The 27,478-nt window shown below is 38.0% G+C and overlaps 3 protein-coding genes across 6 annotated transcripts; 2 read left to right on the top strand and 1 right to left on the bottom strand.

The window, feature by feature from the left end:
• Positions 1 to 649: 649 nt before the first annotated feature.
• LOC130073689 (uncharacterized) lies at positions 650 to 7,617 on the top strand. Its single transcript, XM_056239247.1, has 17 exons — positions 650 to 683; positions 1,378 to 1,646; positions 1,977 to 2,082; positions 2,365 to 2,582; positions 2,881 to 3,012; positions 3,217 to 3,384; positions 3,496 to 3,632; positions 3,916 to 4,027; positions 4,119 to 4,199; positions 5,308 to 5,488; positions 5,620 to 5,709; positions 5,842 to 5,919; positions 6,115 to 6,175; positions 6,491 to 6,529; positions 6,612 to 6,799; positions 6,916 to 7,100; positions 7,234 to 7,617. Exons 2-17 carry the CDS (start codon positions 1,380 to 1,382, stop codon positions 7,615 to 7,617), a joined length of 2,427 nt encoding a protein of 808 aa, XP_056095222.1. The 5' UTR covers positions 650 to 683; positions 1,378 to 1,379.
• Positions 7,618 to 10,495: 2,878 nt separating this feature from the next.
• Positions 10,496 to 15,658, bottom strand: LOC130073708 (uncharacterized). The gene is made up of 8 exons (XM_056239273.1): positions 15,497 to 15,658; positions 14,785 to 14,938; positions 14,595 to 14,681; positions 14,201 to 14,371; positions 12,624 to 12,686; positions 12,369 to 12,431; positions 11,905 to 11,973; positions 10,496 to 10,679 (listed from the first exon to the last, which is right to left on the bottom strand). The coding sequence occupies exons 1-8, from the start codon at positions 15,656 to 15,658 to the stop codon at positions 10,498 to 10,500; spliced, it is 951 nt and encodes a 316-aa protein (XP_056095248.1). The 3' UTR covers positions 10,496 to 10,497.
• A 3,877-nt stretch (positions 15,659 to 19,535) lies between these two features.
• On the top strand, positions 19,536 to 27,387 carry rag1 (recombination activating 1). Of its 4 annotated transcripts, none has more exons than XM_056239264.1 (4): positions 19,536 to 19,848; positions 20,934 to 21,266; positions 21,389 to 22,524; positions 24,256 to 27,387. In XM_056239264.1, exons 2-4 carry the CDS (start codon positions 20,953 to 20,955, stop codon positions 26,001 to 26,003), a joined length of 3,198 nt encoding a protein of 1,065 aa, XP_056095239.1. In that variant the 5' UTR covers positions 19,536 to 19,848; positions 20,934 to 20,952; the 3' UTR covers positions 26,004 to 27,387. The 4 variants fall into 4 exon arrangements, with proteins under 4 accessions (XP_056095239.1, XP_056095240.1, XP_056095241.1 ...); XM_056239265.1 differs by having other exon boundaries at positions 20,931 to 21,266; XM_056239266.1 differs by lacking the exon at positions 19,536 to 19,848 and adding an exon at positions 19,891 to 20,041.
• The last annotated feature ends 91 nt before the right edge of the window (positions 27,388 to 27,478 follow it).

The following is a 27,478-nucleotide window of genomic DNA, read 5'->3' as shown; positions in this document are numbered from 1 at the left end:
ACACACTCACGCAGTGGAGAAAAAACACCCTGGTTAATGCCAGGTGGCTGTCGACTGAAGACATTTTTCACATAAATCAAACTGCCATTGGGCTTATCAATAACAAGTCAATTAGCAGGCGGAGAGAGCCGTGGATCTCTAGGGGTCAACGCTTGTTTGTTAGATGGACATCTGCAGCTCTGTTTGCTTCGCCATGACAACGGACCTACAGTTTCTCTCTGTTTTTCTGTCTCTTTCTCAGTTTGTCTCGTTCTTTTGTGAAGACCGAAGGCTCTGGCAGGCCTAACTACTGCTTTAAAGTGCAAATTTCACCCTGAAATTAAGATTCTGTTATTTACTCACCCTCATGTTGTTCCAAACCCATTTGACTTTTCCTTCATTAAAACACAAAAATTGCATGTACTTTTGTTTTTCCACCCGCTTCGAATGTTATCACTCGATTGAATGGGCGTTATCAGTGGTTATCAGCTCATAATTATGGGCCGGTAGGGGCCTGCTGCGCCTACTGGTAGGCTCAGAAGGCTGTTATCATCCATCCACATGGTTAATCACCGACAAATACAGGAGAAGACTCCAGCTCCAATCTCAGAGGAATCCAGCTCGCCGGTAATCGGAAGTCTACTGAATGACGCAGTTGCGATATTTGACGACGTTGCAATATTTCGCGCTTGATCTTTGATAAGGTAAGAACATTTAAATGATAAAAAACGAGCATTTAAACGGTAATTAATTAATCAATAAGGGAAAACAATACATAAAATGTGTTTTAATGTTGCGTGACATGAATAACGTTATGAGATAACCGTATTGTGATATTTCGCGCTTGATATTTTCAGGTAAGAACGTTTAAAATGATAAAACCGATCATTTATACTGTAATTAATTAGTCAATAATGGAAAACACTACATAAAATGTGTTTTAATGTTGCGTGACATGAGTGTTGACATGAGTTAAGCGTATTACGATTATTTTGTAAACGTGAAACAGGCTAACTTAGGCCCTATTACGTTATTAGCCTATCATTACGTTAACTTACTTGCTTTAATTGAGCATTAAAGTTGCTAAATACGCATGTTTTTACGCATGAAGCTACTGGGGAAATTTAGTTTCTAGTTAAACGTAAAGTTAGCCTGAAAAATTACTTTTTCCACATTGTAAAGCAGCCTTAGCCTATTGCTTAATATTGTATGCTCGTTGATGCTTCACTGAAGCCATAATAGGTCTAACCTTACTCTTATTGACATATCTATCTATGGCACAAAATACATATCCCTTATCTGCATCCCATGTTCACTGATGTGTTTCTATCTTTTAGGCTGTGATAAGTACAGTTTGCACTTTGCTTATGTAATAATTGCCAAATATTTTGATTTCAGAAATGGGAAAAACAGTGAAGACCACACGTTCCAGGAGCGTTAAGATTAAGGTGGTGAGGAGGGGTATCGTTGGCCCAGCAAAGGTTTCTTACCTTAGTCAAGGTCTTCCCCAGCCCAACTCCAAACAGACCAACCCGACTATTACATCTCAACCGGCTGAACCTGATGATGTGGCACCGAACTGTAGTTCATGTTCTGAGAGTGCATACAGTAAGGCAAAGAAGAGAGAGCTTCATGCCTGGGATGCAGTCAAGGATGACATGCTTAAGGTGTCGTTTGAATGTTCAGCACCAATCGCTACCCAGTGTGTTGTCTGCCTAGAACATGCTGATTACAGGTGCATTGAGTGCAGCACCACGGCAGTGTTTTGTGAGGGTTGTCTGAAGAGGACTCACAGAAATTCACTGCATCTTTCTGATAAGTGGAATGTAAGAACAATACCATGCAGTCATACATACAGACAACAAACTCACAGTAATTTAGATCAGATTTATTAGATAATTGTTCTTATTGAAGAATTGTTCTAGCATTATGTAGTATCAAGTGTCATGAGTAAGTAGTTTTAAAAAGATTGTTAGAGCTATCAATCTTTCTTACAGAATGTCTACTATGAGCCATCCTCCCTGGGGTTATTCCTATATTTACCTGAAAGCCATAGCACCCATGCTGTGTACACAAAGGACATGAAGGTCATTGTCAGCACAGGTTTGTCATTTTATATGATAAAGAATTTTAATGTATTTGATTTTCTTGACAAGTTAGGGAATTCGGTCCTATGTACATGTGTGCTAATGAGGTCCTATAAGGAATGAATCAAATTTGTTTTACAATTTTGTAAAAAAAAAAAAAGTTGTTTGCTGATATATGGTGTTATAGGTGACACACTCAAGTGATTTAGTTAATGCTGATATGGTAGTTTCTATAGTAGTACTTGGTTATGTTTATATATATTATTTATATATATATTTCCCTCTTTTTATTTGGCAGGACGGCTCTGCACCGTCACAGTCAATATGTGTGCATGTGAGCCAGAAACCTGCACTCTGCTCAGGTATGGTCTCTGGCCGGCAACAGCCGACAAGCCCCAGACAGCCTTCTCCATACCTCTGCTAGAGCTTTTTGTTTGTCTGTCACTGGAGTGTCAGGTTTCTGTTGAGGGTTTTTGCAACACCCTGCGCTGGAAAAATAACCTCACACTTGCAGAGGTCAGTTTAAAGTCTTGCCTGTGAATTGAACATTTCAGTTACTGTACTTTCATGGAAGACTGATTCCATATGGTTGTGAAAATTACACATTCTTCCTTGATTGAACTGCATCATTAATTATCACAACTTAAAGTAAACTTTTATGGAACCATCCAACATTTATGCAACCATTGTACATTTGCATGCAAAAGTGTTCTTAAAAGTTTTCTATCAAATAACAACTTCTGAGTGAACCACCATCACCAGATGTAAGTATACGAAACAGTAATGTTTTCACTGACTGCTGCTTATACCCTAGGTTAACACACTCTACAGAGCCCTGGTGGGAGAATCCATATCCCATTTTAGGCATCACCACTTCCGACAAAGAAGTTTGGTAGATATTTGCCCACAATTAGATGATGGGACCAAATGCCCAGCATGCCCAAAGGTTGGTTCTAGTTCCAGCGTGGTTCTTGTTTGATTAACCTGATTGCATTTTCCATGACCTAATGGCATTGAATTGATATCTGAAATTTTAGTTAATTTTTGTATAAAGTATAAAAAAATTGTAATAAAATAGTATTAGTATAAATGTATAAACCTGGTGCAGATAGGACAGAAACCAGGATTACTGTAAGTGTTTGTTTTACAGGCGGATGGGGACATGATTGTGACATTGGATGCCAACTTTGGCCTTGTGAGGAAGCAAAGCTCAGGTACAAGTGCGGTTGAGCCATTACACGGAACCCGCATGTTTGTTAATGAAAAGGATGTAGAGGAATACCTGCTATCACATCTTGACAGCTCAAAGCCTCACGAGGTTAGTCTTAGTTGCAGAATTTCATGGAGAATTTCATTCCATGAAAAATTAATGACATTTTTAATTAATCATTATTCCTCCCATGAATCTATGTTTTCCTTAAATCTTTAGGACTGCAGTAACTTCAAGGCTGGCAACGTGCTGAGGTCACAAAAACAAGCGAAGAAACTTGATGTTACAGGAGTGTTTGGAGCCTCTTGTCGTCATGAAATGCCCCTAATGTTTGTCAACATGAGCCAAGGAGAACGGTAAGTATATTCCACATTAGTGACATCTCTGACTATTAACCCAGTGTTCCAGAATGATAATTCCCCTGTTTGAATCTACCTATTAAAATATAATAAGCCATATTTAAATTTTTTTTTTTTTTTTAAGTCACCAAATATAAACCTTATGAAATGTATATTCCAAAACATTACAAAATTTTAACTTTACCACCATCCTATAATGTTCACTATGCTGGAGATTGTATAATTAATTTTGACACTTCCTCAGTATAAAGTGTCCTTATTCAAATTTGTGTTGAAATAGATTAGCCTATCCCCTGTATGTCATCGATGAGCTACTTCGAAGATGTGAGGACAAGAACATACACCTGCGAGTAGTCTATGACATTGCCTGTGTTGTTGCCTCACATTTGCATGTAAGTACTTTTTTGTGTAAAACTGAATTGTTGTTTTGAGAAAAGACCTTGACACATTTACTTAAAATTATTCCATACTGTGTTCAAACAGAAATCAGGGGAGGGAATACCACACAACATCTCTTTGGCCGTACCAGCATTTCACGTTTATGGACACAAATTGCCCTGCCAGGTAATTTATTGACTTTATAGAGACATCAGGACTTGTCACACATCATTCACTCCCTGTTTGCCCTCCATTTTCCTGTCTATCAACTGCACAGCTGAAATTAAGTAGATGTGCCTAAAAGTAATCTTTATTCTGGCATTTTTCCCAACTGGTGATTGTCTAAACTTGTTTCAGAGATGCATTGTTGGACAATACAGTGGAAACTGCTTCTCACATCTGTCTGGGCCAAATCACTATAAGCGGATGATTATTATAACCAAATTTGTTTTCTTTGGGTTTATGCAGATTTCTATCTAATTTTTTATAATTATTACATTCATATAAAGTTATAACATGAACAGCTTCTCTATTTTTTCTGACTTAAAGGGATACTCCACCGTTTTTTCATATTAAACTGTTATTTCCTTAACCAAGACGAGTTGATACATAGCTCTCTCGTCTCAGTGCGTGCGCTCAATCACTCTGGCGTGCGAGACACTTTGAGTCCAGTTCATTCATTAGGATCCTAACAGAGATGAAGTTAGAAGTGACCAAACTCCACGCCACGTTTTATTTTGTGTCACCATACTTGGTTGTGTAACTACTCGTGTAACTGTATTTAAATAGGGAAAACGTGGCGGTGTTTGGTCGCTTCTAACCTCATCTCTGTTTGGCCCTAATCAATGAATGAACTGGACTCAAAGTGTCACCACACGCCAGACAGATTGAGCGCACGCACTGAGACGAGAGAGCTATGTATCAACTAGTCTTAGTTAAAGAAATAACAGTTTAATATGAACAAATGGTGGAGTGTTCCTTTAAAGATAAATAATCTAAGCTACACCTAGGCCCTCTCCTGCTCCAAGCCCTGTCTGAATGGTCAAGGTGAAAGCATTACACTCCACTCAAACATCACAACTGCGCACAGCAAGCGTATGTACTCACACACAATATGAAGATACTATGTGGACTACTTGAATGTAGTCTACAGGAATGATTCTGTCCCAAGCTTTTGAATCCATATAAGTGGTTGATAACTGTAACCGTTATCACTATAAGCAGTTTACAGTTTAAGTAGGATCATGCTCAGTGTCAGCATCTGTGATATTCTACCACTTTGCTTTAATCACAGATCAAGTACAGCACTAGGCGACTCGATGGGTTTGGGCTCACAGACGGGGAAGGAATGGAAAGGCTGTGGTCTTTTCTCCGAAGATTTGCCAGAGTCACAAAGGAAATGACTCCATCTCACCGCCTTGACCTGTTGACTGATGCCCTTTTGCATTATGGACGGAGGAAATCAACTGACCTAGGTTTGTCCACTGCTGCATAACCTGTCAAAATTCTGTGCTGGTGGTTCACTGTTTATACATTTTATGTCTTCTGGAGTGAAGCTGATCACTCACAAATTGTTCAGCATAAGTAAATGTAACTGTCTTTGCAGAGATGCAGCTCCTGCAAAGACTAGACAGAGCAGAGAAAATATCAATTCTCGCTCAAGAAGACATCTCATCTGTCATCAGAGAGGCACCAGGTAAACAATGCACATAAGAAGCAGGTAACAATAGTTGTAAACTGGAGAATTTTAGATTCTGTTTACAAGCGCATTTTGCATGGAGTATGTAGTATTGATGTTGTCTTGTTTTCTGTTATTTTTGTTGTCTAGTGTTGGTTTCTGAGGGAGACATGGAGAAATGGAAAAAAAGGGAGATGGAGCTAGCCCAGCAGAAACAGAAACCAATAAGTAAGCAGCTGAAGTGAATGGGTGAATGTCTTGAATACGGTGAAGGTCATGCATATTATTAGCAAAGAATATTGCAAATATGTTATACTTACCTTTCCGTGTACGGTAATGAAATACAATCCTGTAAGCTATGTGAAGTTACATGAAATTAAACAATTAATTAAAGCAGTAGTAATGTCTTTATCTGTTCTTCAGACACTGTCTGTAGATGGAAAAGGGACTACATAATCAAGCTGATTCAGTTCTACAAGTTCAAGTAAGAGTTTAATGTGTTTATGTAAGACTATATGGTAATTACAGCTGTCTTAATAAGTGCCCTGCTGATGTGCTTCAATATGGAAGCCTAGGTGTGATTACAGTAACAGCATAGTTTTGAAGGAAACTGTTACAATGGTTATAAATTAAGAGTTGCTATAATACTGCAGTAATTGAATATGGTGGGATTATTAATCAATTATCACCAAGGCCTCCCTTATAACGTATACACTCTTTGGTCAGGGGTGTACCACAGTAATGCTTTCTACCTTGTCCCTAATGCATTTTTGTGCTGTGTTTTTATTTTTATGTATAGATCTGGGACTCATGAGTCATCCATGGAGTGTGAAACAGAGTAAGCAAGCCGTAATCGGTCAATGTTCTCTAAGCAAGTGTGTAAATAACAAATAATAACATTTATTTTCTGACCGTTGTAGAATTGAGGACTCTCTGCTGAACATAGAGAAAAAACACCGGATTGGGAGAAGATGGCAAGAATCCGATTCAGACTTCCAGTCTACCCTTAAAGATGTTGACAGTGAGCTCAGAGGGCAACTAATCTTCAAAGCTAGAACCGAATCAAGGGAGAGAGCAGTCCTCCTCCATCTGAAAAGAAAATACCCAGGTAAAGTGCTGTGGATACGTAGATACATTCAGATATTAAGTTCAACTTTGAAAAGGACAATAATACAAACTAATAAATGAATTTCTCTGCATGTGTGTTTCCTAACTTTGCTACAGACGGGCAGGGCATTGCCATTAGACTTTCTAAGCAGATTGCCAGTTCCAACAAGAGACTGAGGCAGGCAATAAATGAATACAACCGGATTCAGTGGCCACCGCAGATGAGTATCTTCCCTACAATAATCGATTTTCAGGAAGCATGCGATCCCTCTTGGCAAGTCTACTTCTGCTTTGATGATACTGTAAGTATAATTACCTAACCCTAGTAACCACACAGCAGTCACTCTAGAAACAATCTGACAACCACTACCTGCAAATCAGTTTTGAAACCACCTGGTAACATGACAGCTTTTTAAAATTTATTTTATCTTTCAGATTGAAGAAGATAATGTTTCGAGGAGTCTTAAAAGGCGAGGGATTGATGCCATACATATGAAGACTCGGGCAGCTGAGGAAAAGCGCATGCTTTACCAGGAAATGAGAACAATAACTGAACACCTCCATCAGCAGCATGCCTTTCTGTGCTCTGCCATTAAAGACACAGATCAGCCTGGTGCAAAAGCTGCTCTCACCCAGCGACTCCATCAGCTGGAAAGAAAACGTTATCAAGCCACTGTGATGTTTCATACACATGTACAAGACATTGTCCCTGTAGACAACCCCTACTTGTGTCAGGCGGAGGGCATACAGACACTAGTGTACAATGATGATGGTGATGATGATAATGAGGATGACACTGAGGATGACCATGATAACTAGGAATGGTACTGGTATGACAGGACAGGGCCTGTATTTACAAAGCTCACAAAGATGTGTTTTACTAGGTCTGATCTATTTTAAAGCTTAGGTACTGTATTAAGCACATATCGACACTAGTATGTGAGTACAAAATTGTGTTTACCACTTGTGATATGACTTATTCATTGTAATGTACAAATGTGGTCATGTGTGAGAGTTTGTTTTCTTGTTGAAATGAGTTGAAATGACAATAAATTCATACTGAGTTGAAATGACAATAAAGTATTGAATCTTGAATCCTCTGAATCAACTTTAAGTTTGTCAAAAATAAAAGGGAACATACAGAAGTATTGACTCTACAATACACCTTTCCCATAATGAGTTAGCCATGTTTTCAACCATTGTCATAGCACTTATTCACAGCACACATAAATTAAATAAAAAGTAATTTACTTAATAAAATGACATAGAATGATTTTACAGTCATAATCAACATAATCTTCTAACATAACGGTACAGTAGGTTCTTTTCTTCTTACAATGGACTGCTTTAATAGTATTTTCACATTCTTTGTTCAGTGAATGTAGGCCTACATTACATTTAGTTTTATCTTGCATTTAGTTGCTATGGTGGTTGCTATTGATGCCGCTAATTAGCTGAAACTCTCTATGCTGAAACCACGCAGCTTGCATGACGTACTTCCGCAATTTAAAATTTAAAATTATTTTATTAACAGACAATTAAAAAAAAAAAAATTCAACATTTGTCCACAGAGAAAACACAACTTGATAACTCAACAAATACGATATGTTCATGTTAAGGTTAACAGTTTTAACAAATAATCCTTCGATTCTGAGAAGTGCATCCGACACGGAAGTGCATTGTGTTGTGGGCGGGCTTTACGGGTTCTCCTGTTTCGGCTAATATCTCTTAAATAAACCAACATATTTACATTTTCTTAACGTAGATCATCTAGATGCAGTGTAATTGATCGTTTGGCTATACTATATATTTGATATATGCAGTAGATATATGTTTTTACAACCCTAATTTACAACCCTACTTTGCAAACCAGAAAAACTACAACTGCAGTGCCGATTTGTATCAAGCTGCATTGTGTAGCTATAGGGAATTGTAGTTTTTAAAATATAAGTGTTTATCTTAGAATGGGAGGTTGTAAATAGTTAGTTGAGAGTACAGTGAGGAGTTTAGGGGGATTGTAAACACATCTATGTAATCAGATTTTAAATGAAAATAATTTTTACATTTTTAAATAGGTTAAAATTATTTTTAACCATAATTGAAATTGTTCCAAATAATTTTCTAGATTCACATGATAACTAAGGACAAGAGCTCTCTATAACAGTTGGTCCCATGTCGATAGCCCCTTTCATTGCTTAATTATAAGCATTCAAACATGCACCAAGGTCATGTTTCAAAGGTCAGTATTTCAAAACAGGGGTCATGTAGAATCGTAATACTTACATATGTTACTCTCTAGGTCAAGACCTTTCTAACGATGTATTGGTTTAGCTCTATAACAAAGTTTAAATTTTCTCATTTCACATACACAAGCCATCCCTGGTGTAGTTTTAGAGAGCACTTTGAAAGCTCAATAGGAGTTGCCTATATGAAGCTTTTTGTTTGTTTGTTTGTTACTCTGTAAACAGATTTACAACCTCACAACATGAGGAATATCAGGTATACACACACACATACACTGCATTTATGTTTGGGTTTGGGACACACATGGCTTATGCTTTCTTTTTATGTTAATGATGTTATGATGGTTCAATACCATTAATAAATAAGACCATCATCTACACGATGGGTAGTCATCTCCTCTTAGGCTACTTGTACACTATTATTATTCCTATTGATAGTCAAATACAAGAGTAGCCTACATTATAAATTGGCCCTTCCGCCAAATAGGTGACATTTGCTTGCTGTATCTCTTGAAAATTTAGCATCTTTTTTTAACACAGAATCTAATACTACACATATTTACCTATTCAAAATGTGTATTGGTCACTCTCAGGCAACTTAAGTTATTACCCATTGTCCAAGCAGAAGATGGATGCATGTTTTCTCAGTCCATGTTACCAAAACTCATGTGCCATTTGAAAAGCATGTCAATTCATTTTTTTTATCTTCACTTCAAGAAAGTTTTTTTTTTTTTTTTTTAAGAAATGGTTGGTTATGTGTTCAAGATATTGATATTCGTGACTAAAATATAATATCATAGTGACCGGCAGTACTTTGAATTGAAATGTAGTCTATCCATGGCAGACAACTCTAAACAGAAGTGGAACCCCCTTGCATAAACTGACAATAAACTTTATTTCTCAGAATCCAAGGAAACAATTAATATCTATATTATTAGTTTGTAATATGAACACAGATAAAAATACCCTTCACATTTAATCTTAAATGTTAATCATTAAAAGAAAAGCATAACACGGTGAGTGTGAAAATACTTCCGAGGGGAACTACGTCTTTCGAACTAGGTGGCTTCAGTGATACCAGCGTCCATTATATTTAAATTTTAAAACATTAATTGTATTATGGAGAGGTTCTTACAAAAACCAGGCCCTACTTAACCAATGATGAAACAGATTTATATATAAAAAACATGTAGACTCAATTCAGTACAATAGAACTTTATTTGACCACATTGATGGTGCCAACAAACGACAACAATAAAGACAAATTGGGGTGAATGAAAACAACAAAAAGATCAGTTTTCATACAGGTTCATCAAGTGTATAAAAAAGTATGTAAAAAAGGTGCACATGTATGTATGTATTATGTGAGTGTGTGTGTATATTTGTAGGGATGGTTTGGGGGCCGTCAACACAGTAAAATCAACTAGTAACAAGATACATTTTGGAATGCAGAGGTTCAGGGTGTTTGCGTGCTGTTTTGACTCTGGCAGGGAAGGCACAAGTTCTTTTTAAAACCACATGCAGTGTGTGACCATGATTGGCACACTGTGCACTGTGACCATGAACGCCACTTCTTTCTTGCGTTCTTATTCTTGTCGTCAAAATGGATGCGGCAGACACAGCACACATTGTCTCCATCTACCAAAGGAAAAACACAAATATTTTGGAAGTCAAGCCAGTTAGTTGAAATACTCATCACCATATTCAAAGCAACATATAAAATGCAGCTTATTCATTTGTAACTGTTGCCAAATGCAAATGTGGATATTGCACATCAATTAATCTCAGATATTGCTAATGCTCATACATGTAAAGAAATGTACTGGACAACACCCTTTGCACTTTTGAGATGTTTTTATACGTTACTGCATGTTCTGCCTGGAATCTGCCCATTGAAATACTTAAAAGTGAATCTAGTTAAATGCTGTTATATCCTAAATGAAAGGATTGGAGGCTAATTTGTCACAGTATAATGTTTTTTTTTTCCACATTTTAAAATGTTTTAGTCTATTATTCTGTTTCCATATCTGTTCTTATTGTAGTATTGTAATCTGTTGAAACTGCTTGTTTATATCCAGGCTGCTGCTAGTCTTGGCCAGGTCTACTATGAGGAAGAGCTCATTTGTTATATTTTGTAACTTGTTAAAGGAGTAGTTCACTTTTAAAAGAACGTTTGCTGATAATTTACTCTCCCCCATGTCATCCAAGATGTCCATGTCTGTCTTTCTTCATTCGAAAAGAAATTAAGGTTTTTGATGAAAACATACCAGGATTTTCTCCATATAATGGACTTCAACAGGACCCAAACGGTTCAAGGTCCAAATGAGAGTTTCAGTGCAAACTGTTCAAAGGGCTTTAAACGACACCAGACGATGAATAAGGGTCTTATGTAGGACCCTTCGAGTCATGACTCGAAAAAAATATGTTCATTTTGATGAACGAGTTTGAACAGGAGAGTCACAAACACGCATCACAGAACAGAGCAAGGCGAGCATTTGTGCTTATAAAACTAAAACTTTGTTATTTATTTTTGAAATGGCCGATCGTTTCGCTAGATAAGACCCTTATTCATCGTCTGGTCTCGTTTAAAGCCCTTTGAAGCTGCACTGAAACTCTCATTTAGACCTTGAACCATTTGGTTCCCACTGAAGTCCATTATATGGAGAAAATCCTGGATGTTTTCATCAAAAACCTTCATTTCTTTTCAACTGAAGAAAGAAAGACGTGGACATCTTGGATGACATGGGGGTGAGTAAATTATCAGCAAAAGTTTTTTCAAAAGTGAACTACTCCTTTAAGGCAATATATATGGTATAACAGTCACTTCCTGTTATATAAAAATAACCACAATGTGGAAAGATACCTTTATCTGCAGTCATCACGATGGCTACAGTAGTGGCTGTTTCTGCGGACTCTTCCATCTGCTGTGCACCTAAAGTACATAAAACAAAACACAATAATAACTTTCTAAATACATTTTTTTTTATCTTAATTACAAATTCATAATTCAAATTGTCGGCATTTATACTGTGTCAATAGATAATTAGTAAATCATTGATTAAAAAAAAGTTCTATTATTTGCATTTAAATCTCAACAGCCAATTCAAAATGTAAAATTATCAGAATACCAACCTTATATATGCTGTTTAATGTCACCTGGATAAATATTGTATCCATAAATTGTAATTTTCAAACAAGTGAGCTTTTCTCTTTGTGTAAAATGTCAATGGAAGACTAAGACAGTAGTTTTAATTAAGCTTGAACTTAAGCAATAACAAAAACTGATTTGTAACATTTGGTAAAATGTATTACGATTACATGAAATACCATTTTCACACATGGCCTCTAAAATTTCCTCCACCGACTTCGTCTGGATCCCATCCGCTGTGTCTGTTGATTTGAAAAGATTAAACCATCACACAAAGGTGAACATTTCATCTATTGATTAATTGTATTATTTCAATAATGTGTACAGTAGTCAAATGTGCTGTGTAATGACCAGTTACATATCTAGTTAATAATGCCTCAAAAGTTTTATGTAAAATATTTATTTAAAGATAAAATAAAAACAGCTCGGCGTACCTTCTGCATCCATGTGTTCTGACATCTCCTCTCCCAAGTCAGTGGGGTTGCATTGTGCTGCATCTGATTGATATATTTAGAAAAAAAAGAAAGACAGAAAAAACCCTTATTTAGCATGACCTTAACAAATAATTGGCCTTCCTGCAATAGTACTGGAGAAAAATAATGAATCACACAGCAGTGAATATATCAATGAAGGAATGTAATTCGAAGGAATTATATACATAGAATTGAATTAGTGAATAGTTTGATGAGCATAAAAAAAGTGAAAACCATTGCCAAGGGCCACAGTCACTAGTCATATTTAACTAAACATCTATAGGATATTTAGGATAATGACGAAACTGAGATACTGTCACATCCCTTACAAACTGTCAAAGACACATACAGAATCTATAACCTGAATCTGTTTCAATAAAATTTAATTTACATAGCATCAATTCATAACAAAAGTTCTCTCACAGCACTTTACAAACAGAGTAGGTCTAGACCATACTCTTTATAATATTGTTAACAAATACCCAACAATTCCCACCAAGAACAAGCACTACTGTAGGTGACGGAGGCAAGGAAAAACTTCTTTATAAAGGGGTCATATGATGGTTCTAAAAAATAACATTATTTTGTGTATTTGGTTTAATGCAATGCGTTTATGCAGTTTTAGGTTAAGAAAAGCCATTATTTTACACATACTGTACATTATTGTTGCTCGCTATGCCACTCCTTTCTGAAACATGTCAAATTTGTATAAAGCTCATCATTCCGAAAAGCATGGTGTGCTCTGATTGGCCAGAAATCCAGTCCATTGTGATTGGCCCAAATACCTTAAGCGCCTGATGGAAATATCGTGCTTAATACCATATCTGGAACATCAGCTTTGTTATCGTTGAAATGACAAAGACGTAGTCTGAGCTCTCCCAGGTGCTATAAACAGTCCTTCGGAAATGCGCAGCACACAGTCGAATATTTGGGTTGTACTGGAACAGTGTTGTAAATAAAGCTTTGCCACTGTTTTCTAACTGTGTCCTCTTTTGGAGAGCCAAACAAAGTAGTTGGACTTTCGCAACGAAAAACACAGCGTCTCCACGACATGCCGGCACGGATAAGTTATGCCTTCTTTGTGTATACATTTGGGTGGTGTTATGGAACTCTGCCCCCACATACTGACGTAGAGATTGAGTGTTTTGAGTGGAGATTGAGTGGGGGAAGTGTTTTAAGAAGGTGTGGCTGAGCCTTCACTTTTACAAAGAGTATCTCTTAAGGTTTGAGACTGATCTTTGTAACGCTACAGATCTTATACATGCACAAACAGCTACATAACATACTAAAGAGAAAGAAAAACAAAAAAAATCTAAGAGGCAGATACGTCAGAACCATGGCTCAGGGTGTGCGGCCATCTGGCTTGACCGGTTGCGGTGAAGGGACAGAGAGAGATGCAACGCCCCAAAATTCTACAAAGACTTACATGTAGGCCTGTATTATTCTTTAGTTAACTTATTTTCTCCACTTTGCATAGAGCCAAATGGTCTGCTAAAACACAAGTGGAGAAAGACACTGGTAATGGTAATGTCACTTACTTATTTCAAATGAAATCTCCTCTGCAGCTTTCAAAATTTCGACCAATTGGTTCCTTCCATAAAAGGAAGGCTTCCTGAGGGTAAGGCTTGTGGGCAGTCCAGCTACATTAATGGTCATGCTCTGATTTACCAGGGACTGGTAGGGGAGCCTCCCAGTACCTCCGGCTTCCTCTGAAATACACAAGCACACACATGCATGCACACGTTACACAATGTTACACAGTTGGACAATTGTGACTCTCCCCTCTAGTTGATAGCCAGTGTACAGGCTGCAAACAGACATTTTGGTAAGGTGTCAATCTAATGGTTGATGGGCACATTAGATAATTTAAATCATTTGATAATAATGCCATGGGTTCATGAAGGTATTAAAATTATTTGAAGTTATGCTTACTATATTTTTGGTTGAATAGATCTTGCACTTTTCCTACCAGAACACTGACATGTTCTCTGGTACTGGGTGTTGCGGGTGAGGAGCTGGCTACAGATGTAACAGACAACAATTATTTCATAAAACTGTATGATGTATATTTTCACTATTACAGGCCTGAGTCAATTTCTGTGGATTTGTATATAACCAATACCTTTGAAATGCAGTGCAAAGTTGTTCACTGTCTCTGTTGAATCAAGGAAATCAGTGGCTCCTTTGCTGCTCAGTTCAAACACCTCTAATGTGGACTTTTGGCGGTCAAATGATAAAATGGCTGTTTCCACACCCAAATCCTCAAGCTTGGACACCTTTACAATATTTAGAAGAAGACAACCACAAAAATAGTAAATACTTGATTATACACAAAACCTACTTTTAAAAATTCAACACACACTGAAGAAACAACTCATAACAGGGCTTGACAATATATGAAAACAGTGTTGTCACATGTGCCAAATATGTGGTCAAACACCACCCAGGGTTACATTAACTATAAATTAGTTGTTTACATAGAGTCCAAATGCAATCTTTTTTTCTCACAGTCATTTGTGACTCCTAATGCTTCAATTGACCACCTTGATGTGAATAGACTAGCCCAACCAGTAGGAATTTAGTTTGAGAGGGTAGTATAAGCCTTTGACAATTTCTTCAAAGTGAGAATTTTTGATGTTGATAGCCATGTAAACAACAATCTGCTGGAATATTTATTTGGGATGAATTCATTTGAAATTATGAAAAAAATCTACAGATCAACAATCCAGTTGTCTGTCACAATGTTCTGCTCACATCACAATTGCTGTCGATCATCCTTCCATCTAATACTATAATAATACCACAAGCCTAGCAAATGAAGCCATTTTCCAAACCTCTAACTTCAGCTTCTTAAGGTGCATTTTAATTCGGGCATCCCTCATCTCAGGGCTAAGGTCCTGTATCTGCCCATGTGCCCTCAGTGCTGCTGCCTCTTGAAAGTATTTTTGCTTTTCATCTTCACTCAATGAGGCCCACCTGCCTTTAATGTCATTCATTGTGCCTGAGGAAAAAATAGATGCACAGAAAACTTCACACTTTAGATTCAGCCTCCCTTTTTTTAAGTAAATTCATACAACGAAAATCTGTCCAACACACTGGTTTACTTGGGTTGTGAAACCCATTTCTCTGTAACAACTCTGTAAAAACAAGATAACATGTAAAGTAGATAACCTGATGATTCTTTTCAATACACACAGCAGTCTTACGTTGATGAATGCAACTTGTGTGAGTGAAGTACTTGCCAAATACTATCTTGAAAATCTGTTTCATGTCCCTTGTAAACCCCTGATGTCAACAGGGCCACATGTACAAACAAACCATTTAGTATAACAATTAAAAGCAGCCATTACATTTTGTCTCTCACCTTTGTTTTTGAATATGTCCCTACAAAAAAGATTGTAAGGCGACAGCTCTCTGATATGAACTTTGGCCTTTGATTGCCGGGGTTCAGACGAAGCTCTTGTAATTTGTGATCTTTTGTAATTACCGATCCAGTTCTGAAAAACGAAAACAAAAAATAATGAAAGAGTATTACACAAATTAAACTGAATGTTAACAAAACACTTCATTTATACAAGCAGTGCAGCAGAATGATATATTTATTTGACATGTTGTTTGTTAGTGTGGCACTAAAGTGAAACTTACTTCTATGACAGTGGTGTCCAAACCAGTAGCAGATGCAGCTCTTGGAATTAATTCTGACCCAACTCGTGTCATTCCATCCTTAAAAAAGGATTTCAGGGTTTCCTTTTGATTCCCATTAATGGGAGTTCTCTCTTGTTGAATAACAACAAAGAAAGAAAAAGCTAGTCAGTAATAAATCAGTAATAAAAAACACAGTGTTGCAGATCATACCATCGCTCTCAGACACACTTGCCTAATGCTTCTAGATTAGCAACTGCAAGGCTTACCTCTCTGGGCCATCTTCAACCTAAAACATAAACAGAAAAAAATTGCACAAGACAGATTTGTGAACGGGCCCTTCTCTCTAAAAAGGCCCAAACCAAAATTTTGTATTGTTCAAAGACAGAGCATGGAAGTAATAAAGCAAACTTACCACATAAGTCCTTGCAATCCACTGGCCACTGATGCTGTAACTTAACTGTAAAGGGAGAGAAAAAGTTAGGTAAATAGATATTAATGTTACACAGGCAGGAAGACAGATAGATAAATAGATATTTTTTTTCAAGTTCAATGTCAAGGAGAGCAATAAATGACACACACACAGACACCACAGTCTATATTTACTTCTAGTAGATTGCCAGTCACGTTATTCGTCTTTTGCATGAATGTAATTGTAAGCTTCCTCGTGTGGGATCAAATCCATCCAAGCTTTTTTCAACCCCCCAAAACTTTTTTACATTATAGTCAAGATCCCAAGGTTCCCAAACAGTCATAAAATACGTCATGGGTTTGAATATTTCACTCAAGTCAAGAGTAAGGTTAGGCCTGGGCGTTAACGGGCGTACAATTTTTTTGCAATAGGCATATTACATAATATAGGCATAATTACAGTGTGGAAAAAGTAATTTTTCAGGCTAACTTTACGTTTAACTAGAAACTAAATTTCCCCAGTAGCTTCATGCGTATTTAGCAACTTTAATGCTCAATTAAAGCAAGTAAGTTAACGTAATGATAGGCTAATAACGTAATAACGTAATAGGGCCTAAGTTAGCCTGTTTCACGTTTACAAAATAATCGTAATACGCTTAACTCATGTCAACACTCATGTCACGCAACATTAAAACACATTTTATGTAGTGTTTTCCATTATTGACTAATTAATTACAGTATAAATGATCGGTTTTATCATTTTAAACGTTCTTACCTGAAAATATCAAGCGCGAAATATCACAATACGGTTATCTCATAACGTTATTCATGTCACGCAACATTAAAACACATTTTATGTATTGTTTTCCCTTATTGATTAATTAATTACCGTTTAAATGCTCGTTTTTTATCATTTAAATGTTCTTACCTTATCAAAGATCAAGCGCGAAATATTGCAACGTCGTCAAATATCGCAACTGCGTCATTCAGTAGACTTCCGATTACCGGCGAGCTGGATTCCTCTGAGATTGGAGCTGGAGTCTTCTCCTGTATTTGTCGGTGATTAACCATGTGGATGGATGATAACAGCCTTCTGAGCCTACCAGTAGGCGCAGCAGGCCCCTACCGGCCCATAATTATGAGCTGATAACCACTGATAACGCCCATTCAATCGAGTGATAACATTCGAAGCGGGTGGTTTTTCTCACCTTTTTTGTTTAATAGTGTGAATCACCTTCCAATTTCATTGTACAGGAAAGAGCAGCTTGGGCATTTAGCAAAATACCTCTTTTGTAGCCTATTCTTCAAAAGAAAGAATGTCATACAGGTTTGGAACAACATGAGGGTGAGCAAATGATGACAGATTATATCAATAAACATGCACACATGTGACCTTTATCGTGATCAATCCATTTTTTCCCCCAATGTTTTCAAATGTTTTTCAAGCCCTCAAGGAATCTTTGTGAAGGATGAAGGAGCACTTGTAAAAACTGGTATTTTCAATGACCTTTCTAATTTTCCTCAGTTTATAGACTTGGCTATTATAATTTGGCCGAAAGCAAAATCTTTTGCATAAAAATGACTTTCCGTCCCTTTATTACTCACAATAATGAGGCTTTATTTATTTCCTCTGTTTTTTTTTTCTTTTCTCTTTGTCTGTTCGTCTATTTAACTGTATTAAAATAATGTGAATTTAAATAATTATTTATTTTTCATATTAATGGGTGTAGTAATATCTGGGTCATAATATGTTTGTTGTTATAAATATTAACACAGAGTCAGTGATTTTTTATGCATTTATATATAGGGTACAAATAGCAACCATGTTGTAGAATGACCTATGATTTATGATGTTTTCTCTTGTTTATTTATGATGTTTTCTCTTTGTTTGGTTTGCAGAAGTTGTGACTCTCAGATGAGACAGGCCACCCAATGCTTGCAGACACTCTGTGACTATTTAATGACTAGTCTGTCTGAAGTCCTGACAGAATAGCACCCCAGAAATGCACAGGACCAAGTACATCATAACTCTTCTGCAAATACACCCTTGCTTTATTTATCAACGAATAAATCCATTTAATTCATACTTGCTAATGACACCAACACAGTTCATAATGGGACTGCAACAAGGCCCACGTGTAGAGTTAATGTTCATTATATCCTAGTTTCCCCTACTATGGATAATTTGTTTATAAAGTCAACAAAAAATAACCATGTCTCAGCGGGATTCTGAAACTGTGAAATGCAATTGGACTATACCCTATATTTGCTATACTTTTCCAACTTTTGAATATACCATAAAGGAGATTTTAGTCAGCTCTCTTTTAAATGTATTCCTTTGATCTGATGTGTTTTAACGGTGTCTGTTTTTCTGTATAGAGGGGGATCAAATAGCAAAGCTGCAGCATGTTGGCTTGGACCACCTGCTGGAGATGAGTTTCAGAGAGCACCAGCGGAAAACAGCAGGGGATGCGTTAGTTTGTGCCTTGTACTGACACGTTTACGATGCAGAATGTGTATATGTTTGTGTGTCTTAAAAATACATGATTTATGTTGTGTATTGGAGTGTCTATGTATGGTTGTTCAGTTGTTAGGTCTATGATGTCTCATATTGGTGTATATGTGTGTAAGGGTTTACTTTAAAATAATTTGTGAAAAAAATGTCCAAGAAGTTTGCTAAATATTACATAATTTGTCTTTTAGGCATGTCTTGATTTGGAAAAATAGTTTTTTTTTTTTTAGGGTTAGAGTTAAAATGAATGCCAATTATAAGTAGCATAATGTAAAAACAAACAAGAAATCTATGGCATGCCTTCATTAGGTAGCTTAGTAAAACTGTGTGTTTGTGTGTGAATGTGGTTAGCATTACCCCCACCCCCTTCCCGAGACCTCCAATGTTTCTCAGGTGCTAAAATGTGTCGGTTGAGGACCCCACAGTGAGGTATAAATAGGACTCTCTTCCTATGGAGAGACACAGTATTTTATAGGAGCATCAAGTGACTGAGATCCAGCCAGGCACTCTTAGATAGAGAGCCTGGAAGACATCCGCACACAGAAACGCACTAGGCCTCCCTTGTGCCCCCATGCGGAAAGACCCCAGGGGAGAATTCGCCAGCTGAGCCTCAAAAACAAGGTAGGACAACCCAGCTGACTGACAAACTGAATGCTCTCAGCTGTTTTTGTGTATGCATGTCTCAATAGTTCACTTCAGAGCTGATAGCTGGAGAAACCCAGGGTGCAAACACAAGCTGAGAGGGAGAAAAAGAAAAAGAGAGAGAGATAAAAAAGAGAAAATGCCAGCATGTACTCACCATGGGAGTGTTATGGTAAGCCCTTGTTGATTTATTGATCAGGAAAGAGGACCGTTTTGGCTTCTTGCGGATGGGATGAGAGAGGAGTGTCACATCGTGACACAGTTGTTTTGTGAATCTGCAAGGGTTTGACAGCCACTGCTAGTCCGAATGATGTGACTTCTGAGCTAGTCCTGTTTTTTTTTTTTTTGCCTGTTTATGCATATCTTCGTACTCAGTGAGTGACATGGTTGAAACACAGGATAGAGTCTGATTCATAGGGAATGGCTGGCATTACAATTATTCTTCATCCGACTTCAGTCAATGGCTGTGCATCATAAGACTGGACTCTCTCTTTTTCTCTCGAGCACTCCGTTAAATGTCAGCAAGCTCCTCTACGGACTTAAACTCCTGTTTCAGCACAGTAAATGACTATTATAACTGATTGACAGCCCTAGAGGTGTCCATTTAACAAAGGGGGGGAATGAAACAAAAGATGAGGGATAGAAAAAGGGACATGGTGGGTCCCTTAGCGAGAGTGTTAGGAAGGAGAGAAATGAAGTTTTCAGCAGTGGATCGATTTCTGAACGCTTGTCTCATGCATTTTACAGAGGCACTAAATGCCACTTATGGTATAATGCTGTACTCTGGGTCAGAGCAAAGCTCTCTCGCTTGGGCTGGGATTTCAGGGCTGCTTTTAACAAACAATGCCATCAGACTTAAGTAAATCTGTCTGATTGTGTCACAGCCTTGGAAATAATGTTGTTTTCCTCTTCTTTTGTGGATTTGTAATCCTGAACCCCCCTTTTTCTATTACACCTAAGAATATTCCTTGGCAGCCAAACTAATCTCATAGTCTCATAAACTCTCGATTCATAAAGAATTAATCTTATTCCTTCTCACTTTCTTTTCTCTCTCTTGAAAGCAGCTGAATCTAAGCTGACGCCATGGAGAAAGGGAGGTGGAGTTCTGAAGATGCTCCCAGAGCCTCCATGCCTGACGAACTGTCTCATCCTAAGTTTTCGGAATGGAAGTTTAAGCTCTTTCGGGTCAAGTCCATGGAGAAGGCCCCTCTGTCTAATGAAACACCGGTGGAAAAGGAAAACCAGCCTGAGGTGGAGATGGAGATGGAGATGGCAGGCTCTCCAGGCAGTGTTATGAAGCTCTGTTTTGGAGGGAAGAGTAAGGAAAACGTGGAGAGCACTCGAGAGAGAGTGGACCTTAAGCTTCAGGAGATTGATACACATATGAATCTTCTCAAGTGAGTCTAATGACAATATAGAGGGATTTATGAATTCTGAATGTTCAGTTGACTTGTGCATATTTGTAAGCATATCATTGTTAATCAGAGTCAAGCTTAGTTTTTTCTTGCGTCTTTTGCAGAAGCCTGTGTCGTCTTTGTGGTCTCACAATACGGAAGACTAAAGGTCCATCGCATGAAGTCCAGGGAGACTTGGAAGAGTCCAGCCGGTGTGCCTTGCGCAAAATGGGCTGCAAGTTGGTCACCTGGCCGGAGGTGATCTTGAAGGTCTTCAAGGTGGACGTGACAACCGACATGGAGACGGTACATCCGTCTTTGTTTTGTCACAGATGCTGGACTGCTGCCATGAGGGGAGGGGGTTTCTGTTCTTTCACTAGGACCCGGATCCCAGACTGGAAGTCGCACACTTCCAACTGCAACCTCTGCTTCCCTAAGAAGAGCTCTTTTCAGCGAATGGGAAGGAAGCGGGCCAAACCACTTAAAGGTGCACACAGCCTCTCAAAGAGAATCAAGAGGGATTCCCCAGAAACTTCAGGTGCCAATAGATTGTGGAGACAGACCACAGAGAATCCTGTGGGATCAGGTGGGAAAGAATGGTTAAAACTATCAGTGCAGAGAGGACAATGGGTAAAGAATATCACACAATGCCAGAGGGACCATCTGAGCACTAAGCTCATCCCTCCCGAAGTCCCAGCGGATTTGCTACGTGCTGTTACTTGCCAAGTGTGTGATCATCTGCTTTCCGACCCTGTCCAGTCACCGTGTCGGCATCTGTTCTGCCGGGTCTGCATAGTAAGGTACAGTCGAGCTTTGGGCCCGAACTGTCCCACCTGTAGCCAACACCTGAACCCATCCCACCTGACCAGGCCAGCCAAGTTCTTCCTTGCCACCCTTAGCTCTCTTCCTCTGCTCTGCCCCAGCGATGGATGCAGCGACTGGGTCCGATTGGACTCCTTTAGGGAACACTGCCTTAACCACTACCATGAAAAAGAGTCCCAGGAAGAACAAACACCTTCAGAGCAGAATCTCAATGGTTACTTGCCAGTCAACAAAGGTGGGCGCCCTAGACAGCACCTGTTGTCACTGACCCGTCGGGCTCAAAAACACAGGCTGAGAGACTTGAAGAACCAGGTGAAGGTGTTTGCTGAAAAGGAAGAAGGAGGGGATGTGAAGTCTGTCTGTCTGACGCTCTTCCTTCTGGCATTGAGAGCTGGGAATGAACACAAACAAGCAGATGAACTGGAAGCTATGATGCAAGGTAATGCCAAGAAACACGTCACCCACAATATGTGACTGTCAAAGCAGTTGTTGTCAGATAAATACAACTAGAGTGAACAGATAATGCATTTTTGATTTACTCACATAAGCTTGAGAGCAACCAAGAATAACGTTTTTACAACCTAATATATGGCATAATTTGTTTTTTATAATGAACTAGCCTAATTTTAAATGCCTGACTGCAGTTTATTTTTCATGGAACAACAGCTTTAACATGTAATTTTACACAATCATGTTTAGGCTATTACCTGCAACTAGATATGCAAAATTAAACACATCCATGAGGTTATCTACACAAAAATTAATGGATTATTTTCCTATGTGCCTCACTGTCAATTTAAATAGAATAAGCACCACTTTACTGAATGTGCACACACACACACACACACTACCAGTCAAAAGTTTTGGATTGGTAAGATTTTTAATGTTTTTAAAATAAGTCTCTTCTGCTAAAAAAAAAAACAGTAATATTGTTAAATATTATTACAATTTAAAATAACTGTTTTCTATTTTAATATATTTTAAAATGTAATTTATTCCTTGATCAAAGCTGAATTTCAGCATCATTACTCCAGTCTTCAGTGTCACATGATCCTTCAGAAATCATTCTAATCTGCGGATTTGATGCACAAAAAAAAAATCATTATTATTATCAATGTTAAAAAAAAAAAATTCTTCAGGATTCTTTGATGAATAGACAGTTCAAAAGAACAGCATTTATTTGAAATATAATCTTTTGTAACATTATAAATGTCTTTACTGTAACTTTTGATAAATGTAATTCATTCTTGATGAATAAAAGTATTGATTTATTTGATTTATTTCCCCCCAAAAAATTAAATAAAAATTATTACTGACCCCAAACTTTTGAACGGTAGTGTTTAATGTTACAAAAGCTTTCTATTTCAGATAAATGTTGTTCTTTTGAGCCTTCTATTCATCAAAGAATCCTGAATTAAAATAACTGTTTTCAACATTGATGAATGAGAATGAGAAATGTTTCTTGAGCATCAAATCCTCATATTAGAATGATTTCTGAAGAATCATGTGACACTGAAGACTGAAGTAATGATGCTGTTGATCACAAGAATAAATTACACTTTACTATATATTTACATAGAAAACAGCTGTTTTAAATTGTAATAATATTTCATATTATCAATAATATTATTCTTTTTTTTTGTATTTTTAATAAAATAAACGGAGCCTTGGTGAGCAGAAGAGACTTCTTTTAAAAACATAAAAAATCTGACAGATCCAAAACTTTTGACTAGTAGTGTGTGTGAGACTCAATACTCAATAACAATTCTTGTAAAGGGCCTGTTAGGATGAAAACAACATCAGTAGGCCTTCTATCTGCAAATGACATAGATACTGTCTAAACCCCCAGGGGAACAGGGCCCAGCTGGTGCCTGTTTTCATCAGCAGCCAATATCAATATTTCCAGCCCAGCTGAGTCACCTCTCTTCTAACTTAAGCATTAATAATCTCTCTGATCTAGAACAATTAGGACATATTCCATGCTGCAGCTATAATCAGAATTACAGAGATTGTTGCATTCAATTGCTGGTGCTCTGAAATCGGTCCATAATCACACATTTAGGCTCACAGTCTCACTTATTTTGAGTTTATTCTGGATAAACAGTTCTGTGAATTCAAACATCTGACTCTATCTCACACAGTTTTGTTTTCCCTTTGTATTCTCTTTCAGGCAGGGGATTTGGTCTGCATCCTGCAGTGTGTTTGGCAATAAGAGTCAACACCTTCCTTAGCTGCAGTCAGTACCACAAGATGTATCGCACTGTGAAGGCCACTAGTGGCCGCCAGATATTCCAGCCCCTGCACACACTACGCAATGCTGAGAAAGAGCTTCTCCCCGGGTTCCACCAATTTGAATGGCAGCCAGCTTTAAAAAACGTTTCCAGCTCCTGGGATGTGGGCATCATTGATGGTCTCTCTGGTTGGACAACCTTTGTTGAGGATGTCCCTGCGGATACCATTTCCAGACGATTCCGCTACGACGTGGCACTGGTTTCTGCATTAAAAGACCTGGAGGAGGACATAATGGAAGGACTAAGAGAGAGGGGGCTAGATGACAGCATTTGCACCTCTGGCTTTACTGTGGTGGTGAAAGAATCATGTGATGGTATGGGAGATGTCAGCGAGAAGCATGGAAATGGTCCAGCGGTTCCTGAGAAGGCAGTGAGGTTTTCCTTCACAGTCATGTCCATCTCCATCCGAGTTGAGGGTGAGGATGATGGCATCACCATCTTCCAAGAACCAAAGCCAAACTCTGAGCTCTCTTGTAGACCTCTGTGCCTCATGTTTGTGGATGAGTCCGACCACGAGACCCTGACAGCAATCTTGGGACCTGTGGTAGCAGAGCGGAAAGCCATGATGGAAAGTCGACTTATCATATCTGTTGGTGGTCTGCTACGCTCATTTAGATTCTTCTTCCGGGGTACAGGCTATGATGAGAAGATGGTTCGTGAAATGGAAGGACTAGAAGCATCAGGCTCCACTTATGTATGCACACTCTGCGACTCAACCCGAGCTGAAGCCTCTCAAAACATGGTGCTTCATTCCATCACACGTAGCCACGATGAAAATCTTGAGCGCTACGAGATCTGGAGGAAAAATCCTTTCTCAGAGTCTGCTGATGAACTCCGTGACCGGGTCAAAGGGGTTTCCGCAAAGCCTTTCATGGAGACCCTGCCTACTCTGGATGCCCTGCACTGCGACATTGGCAATGCGACTGAATTCTATAAGATCTTTCAGGATGAGATCGGCGAAGTCTACCAGAGGAGCAATCCGAGTCGAGAGGAACGCCGTCGTTGGCGGTCAACCCTGGACAAACAGCTAAGAAACAAACTGAAACTCAAGCCTGTGATGAGGATGAATGGAAACTATGCGCGCCGGCTGATGACACTCGAGGCTGTGGAGGTGGTCTGTGAGTTGGTTCCTTCAGAGGAACGACGTAAGGCACTACAGAGACTGATGGAACTCTACGTCCAGATGAAGCCTGTGTGGCGATCCACCTGTCCCTCCCGAGACTGCCCTGACCAACTCTGTCGATATAGCTACAACTCTCAGCAATTTGCTGACCTCCTTTCCACCACGTTTAAGTACCGCTATGATGGAAAGATTACCAACTACCTCCACAAGACTCTGGCCCATGTTCCTGAGATTGTAGAGAGAGACGGGTCTATCGGAGCATGGGCCAGTGAAGGCAATGAGTCTGGGAACAAGCTGTTCAGACGTTTTAGGAAGATGAATGCGAGGCAGTCCAAAACGTTTGAACTTGAAGATGTACTGAAACACCACTGGCTGTACACCTCCAAGTATCTTCAGAAGTTTATGGAGGCTCATAAGAATTCAGCAAAAGCAATGCAAGCCACATTTAACCCAGAAGAGACCCCAGATGAAGTTGATGTGGCTCTTGACGTTCCAGATTTTTGATTTTTTTCTCTGATTGACTTTCTTTAATGGACCATTTTTCTTGCTAATGAAAATATTGTTCAGTAATTGATTTTATTTCTTGAGATGAGATGTAATATCACGTTTAATGGCTTTATTATTCAATTCATTATTTTTTTGAAGCCAGTGCATAAACGTGAGCTAAATTGTTTTATGGCAGAGATAAAATTATATGGGCAGAGCTTTTTTTTTCTGCCCAGATTTTACAGGCAAATTGTCTGTGTTTTATCTCTTGCTGCTTGTGAAATATGAGGGATTTCATTGTATTGCCAGGTTGTGACAACTTCACGAATTCATCCAGAAGGGTTGTTTATGAAAACTTATGAGGGAGTTGTAAGTCACTGAAATTGTGTTAAAGGATCCCCACATTTATGATGGCTGTACTAATATATCACACAGGACAAAGACATAATGAAATTAGAAATGCAAATTGTCTCCTTTGCAGGAGGTCTAGAGAAGGATTATTTTAGCAATGCATTTATTTTGATGGTGCTCAACTGGTCCACAAATGACTCCCATAGACACTATGCTACAGCATTTGCACATTTATTTAGACCCTACCCTATATTTCTACCTCAGTCTTCAATCCTACAGGTCCCTCAGGACATTTGCACCATGCCATTCACACAAACACATTTTCAAATATTCTTGAAGAAACGGCAGTGTATTTTACTCAATAAAACCTATTGACTATTGTCAGAATTTCTTTGTGTTGCAGTTCAGAGATATGTGCTCTGTTCATCTCAAACTTGTACCTTAATTTATTAATCATGTTTCTCTTATTTTGTTTAATTCATTGTGTTTATTGTATTCTCTTAAAACGAGAGGATTTCAGTGATCCACTTTTTACTTCGACTTGAACTGATTGATTTCTTTGTGAAGTGATTTTACTGATTTCTTTGTCTTTACTTGATTGATTTCTTTGTCATGATTTGAATTATGTCGTTGCATTCTTTGATTATACAACATTTCTAAATGCTTGAATTTTTTCTTTGTACTTTGGGTACGTTTAAAAAAAACAAAGGTACCTCACATAATTCTATTAAAAATATGTTTTAAATAGTGTGTGTAAAACTTTACATATCTGTTTAAATTGCTTTGTTATTTTTTAAATTTGAAATAAAACACTGTATTTCACTGTTCGTAATTGTACAAAATTTGTGTAGACTTGCACAAGGGCACTGATGTTCTTGTAATGACCTATCGTTATTTTTTTTCTTTCATTGTGCAAGAACATTACAGTGATTGTTGTAATTCATGAACTTATGGACTTTTTCTTAATTATTGAATATAATTGGTTTGTAATAAATGACTTTTTTTTCTTCAATTCCATCTGGTAAATAAAATAAAATCACCAAAAATTGAATTGAGATTGTAATATTTTTGGTGTGTGTGTCCTCTTGTATGTGGTTGGAGACAAACAGAGTAGATGAGACTGACATGGATGTTCCATTCAC

The sequence above is a fragment of the Rhinichthys klamathensis genome, unplaced genomic scaffold, assembly GCF_029890125.1.
Source record: "Rhinichthys klamathensis goyatoka isolate OS25496 unplaced genomic scaffold, OSU_Roscu_1.1 h1tg000557l_1, whole genome shotgun sequence".
NCBI classification, from domain to species: domain Eukaryota; kingdom Metazoa; phylum Chordata; class Actinopteri; order Cypriniformes; family Leuciscidae; genus Rhinichthys; species Rhinichthys klamathensis.
The sequence above is the reverse complement of the archived record's forward strand: the minus strand, read 5'-3'. Positions and strand labels throughout refer to the sequence as shown.

Bases quoted from the DNA above. Each gene is read 5' to 3' on its own strand.
- rag1 (XM_056239264.1), top strand. From the start codon at position 20,953: ATGGAGAAAGGGAGGTGGAGTTCTGAAGATGCTCCCAGAGCCTCCATG. The intron at 21,267-21,388 runs GTGAGTCTAATG...CGTCTTTTGCAG, and splicing joins ACACATATGAATCTTCTCAA to AAGCCTGTGTCGTCTTTGTG. The intron at 22,525-24,255 runs GTAATGCCAAGA...ATTCTCTTTCAG, and splicing joins ACTGGAAGCTATGATGCAAG to GCAGGGGATTTGGTCTGCAT.
- LOC130073689 (XM_056239247.1), top strand. From the start codon at position 1,380: ATGGGAAAAACAGTGAAGACCACACGTTCCAGGAGCGTTAAGATTAAG. The intron at 1,647-1,976 runs GTGTCGTTTGAA...TCTTTCTTACAG, and splicing joins TCAAGGATGACATGCTTAAG to AATGTCTACTATGAGCCATC. The intron at 6,530-6,611 runs GTAAGCAAGCCG...TGACCGTTGTAG, and splicing joins TCCATGGAGTGTGAAACAGA to AATTGAGGACTCTCTGCTGA.
- LOC130073708 (XM_056239273.1), bottom strand. From the start codon at position 15,658: ATGAATGACATTAAAGGCAGGTGGGCCTCATTGAGTGAAGATGAAAAG. The intron at 11,974-12,368 runs GTATTTCATGTA...TATGTACTTTAG, and splicing joins AGAGGCCATGTGTGAAAATG to GTGCACAGCAGATGGAAGAG. The intron at 10,680-11,904 runs GTATCTTTCCAC...TTCCTTTGGTAG, and splicing joins CGTGATGACTGCAGATAAAG to ATGGAGACAATGTGTGCTGT.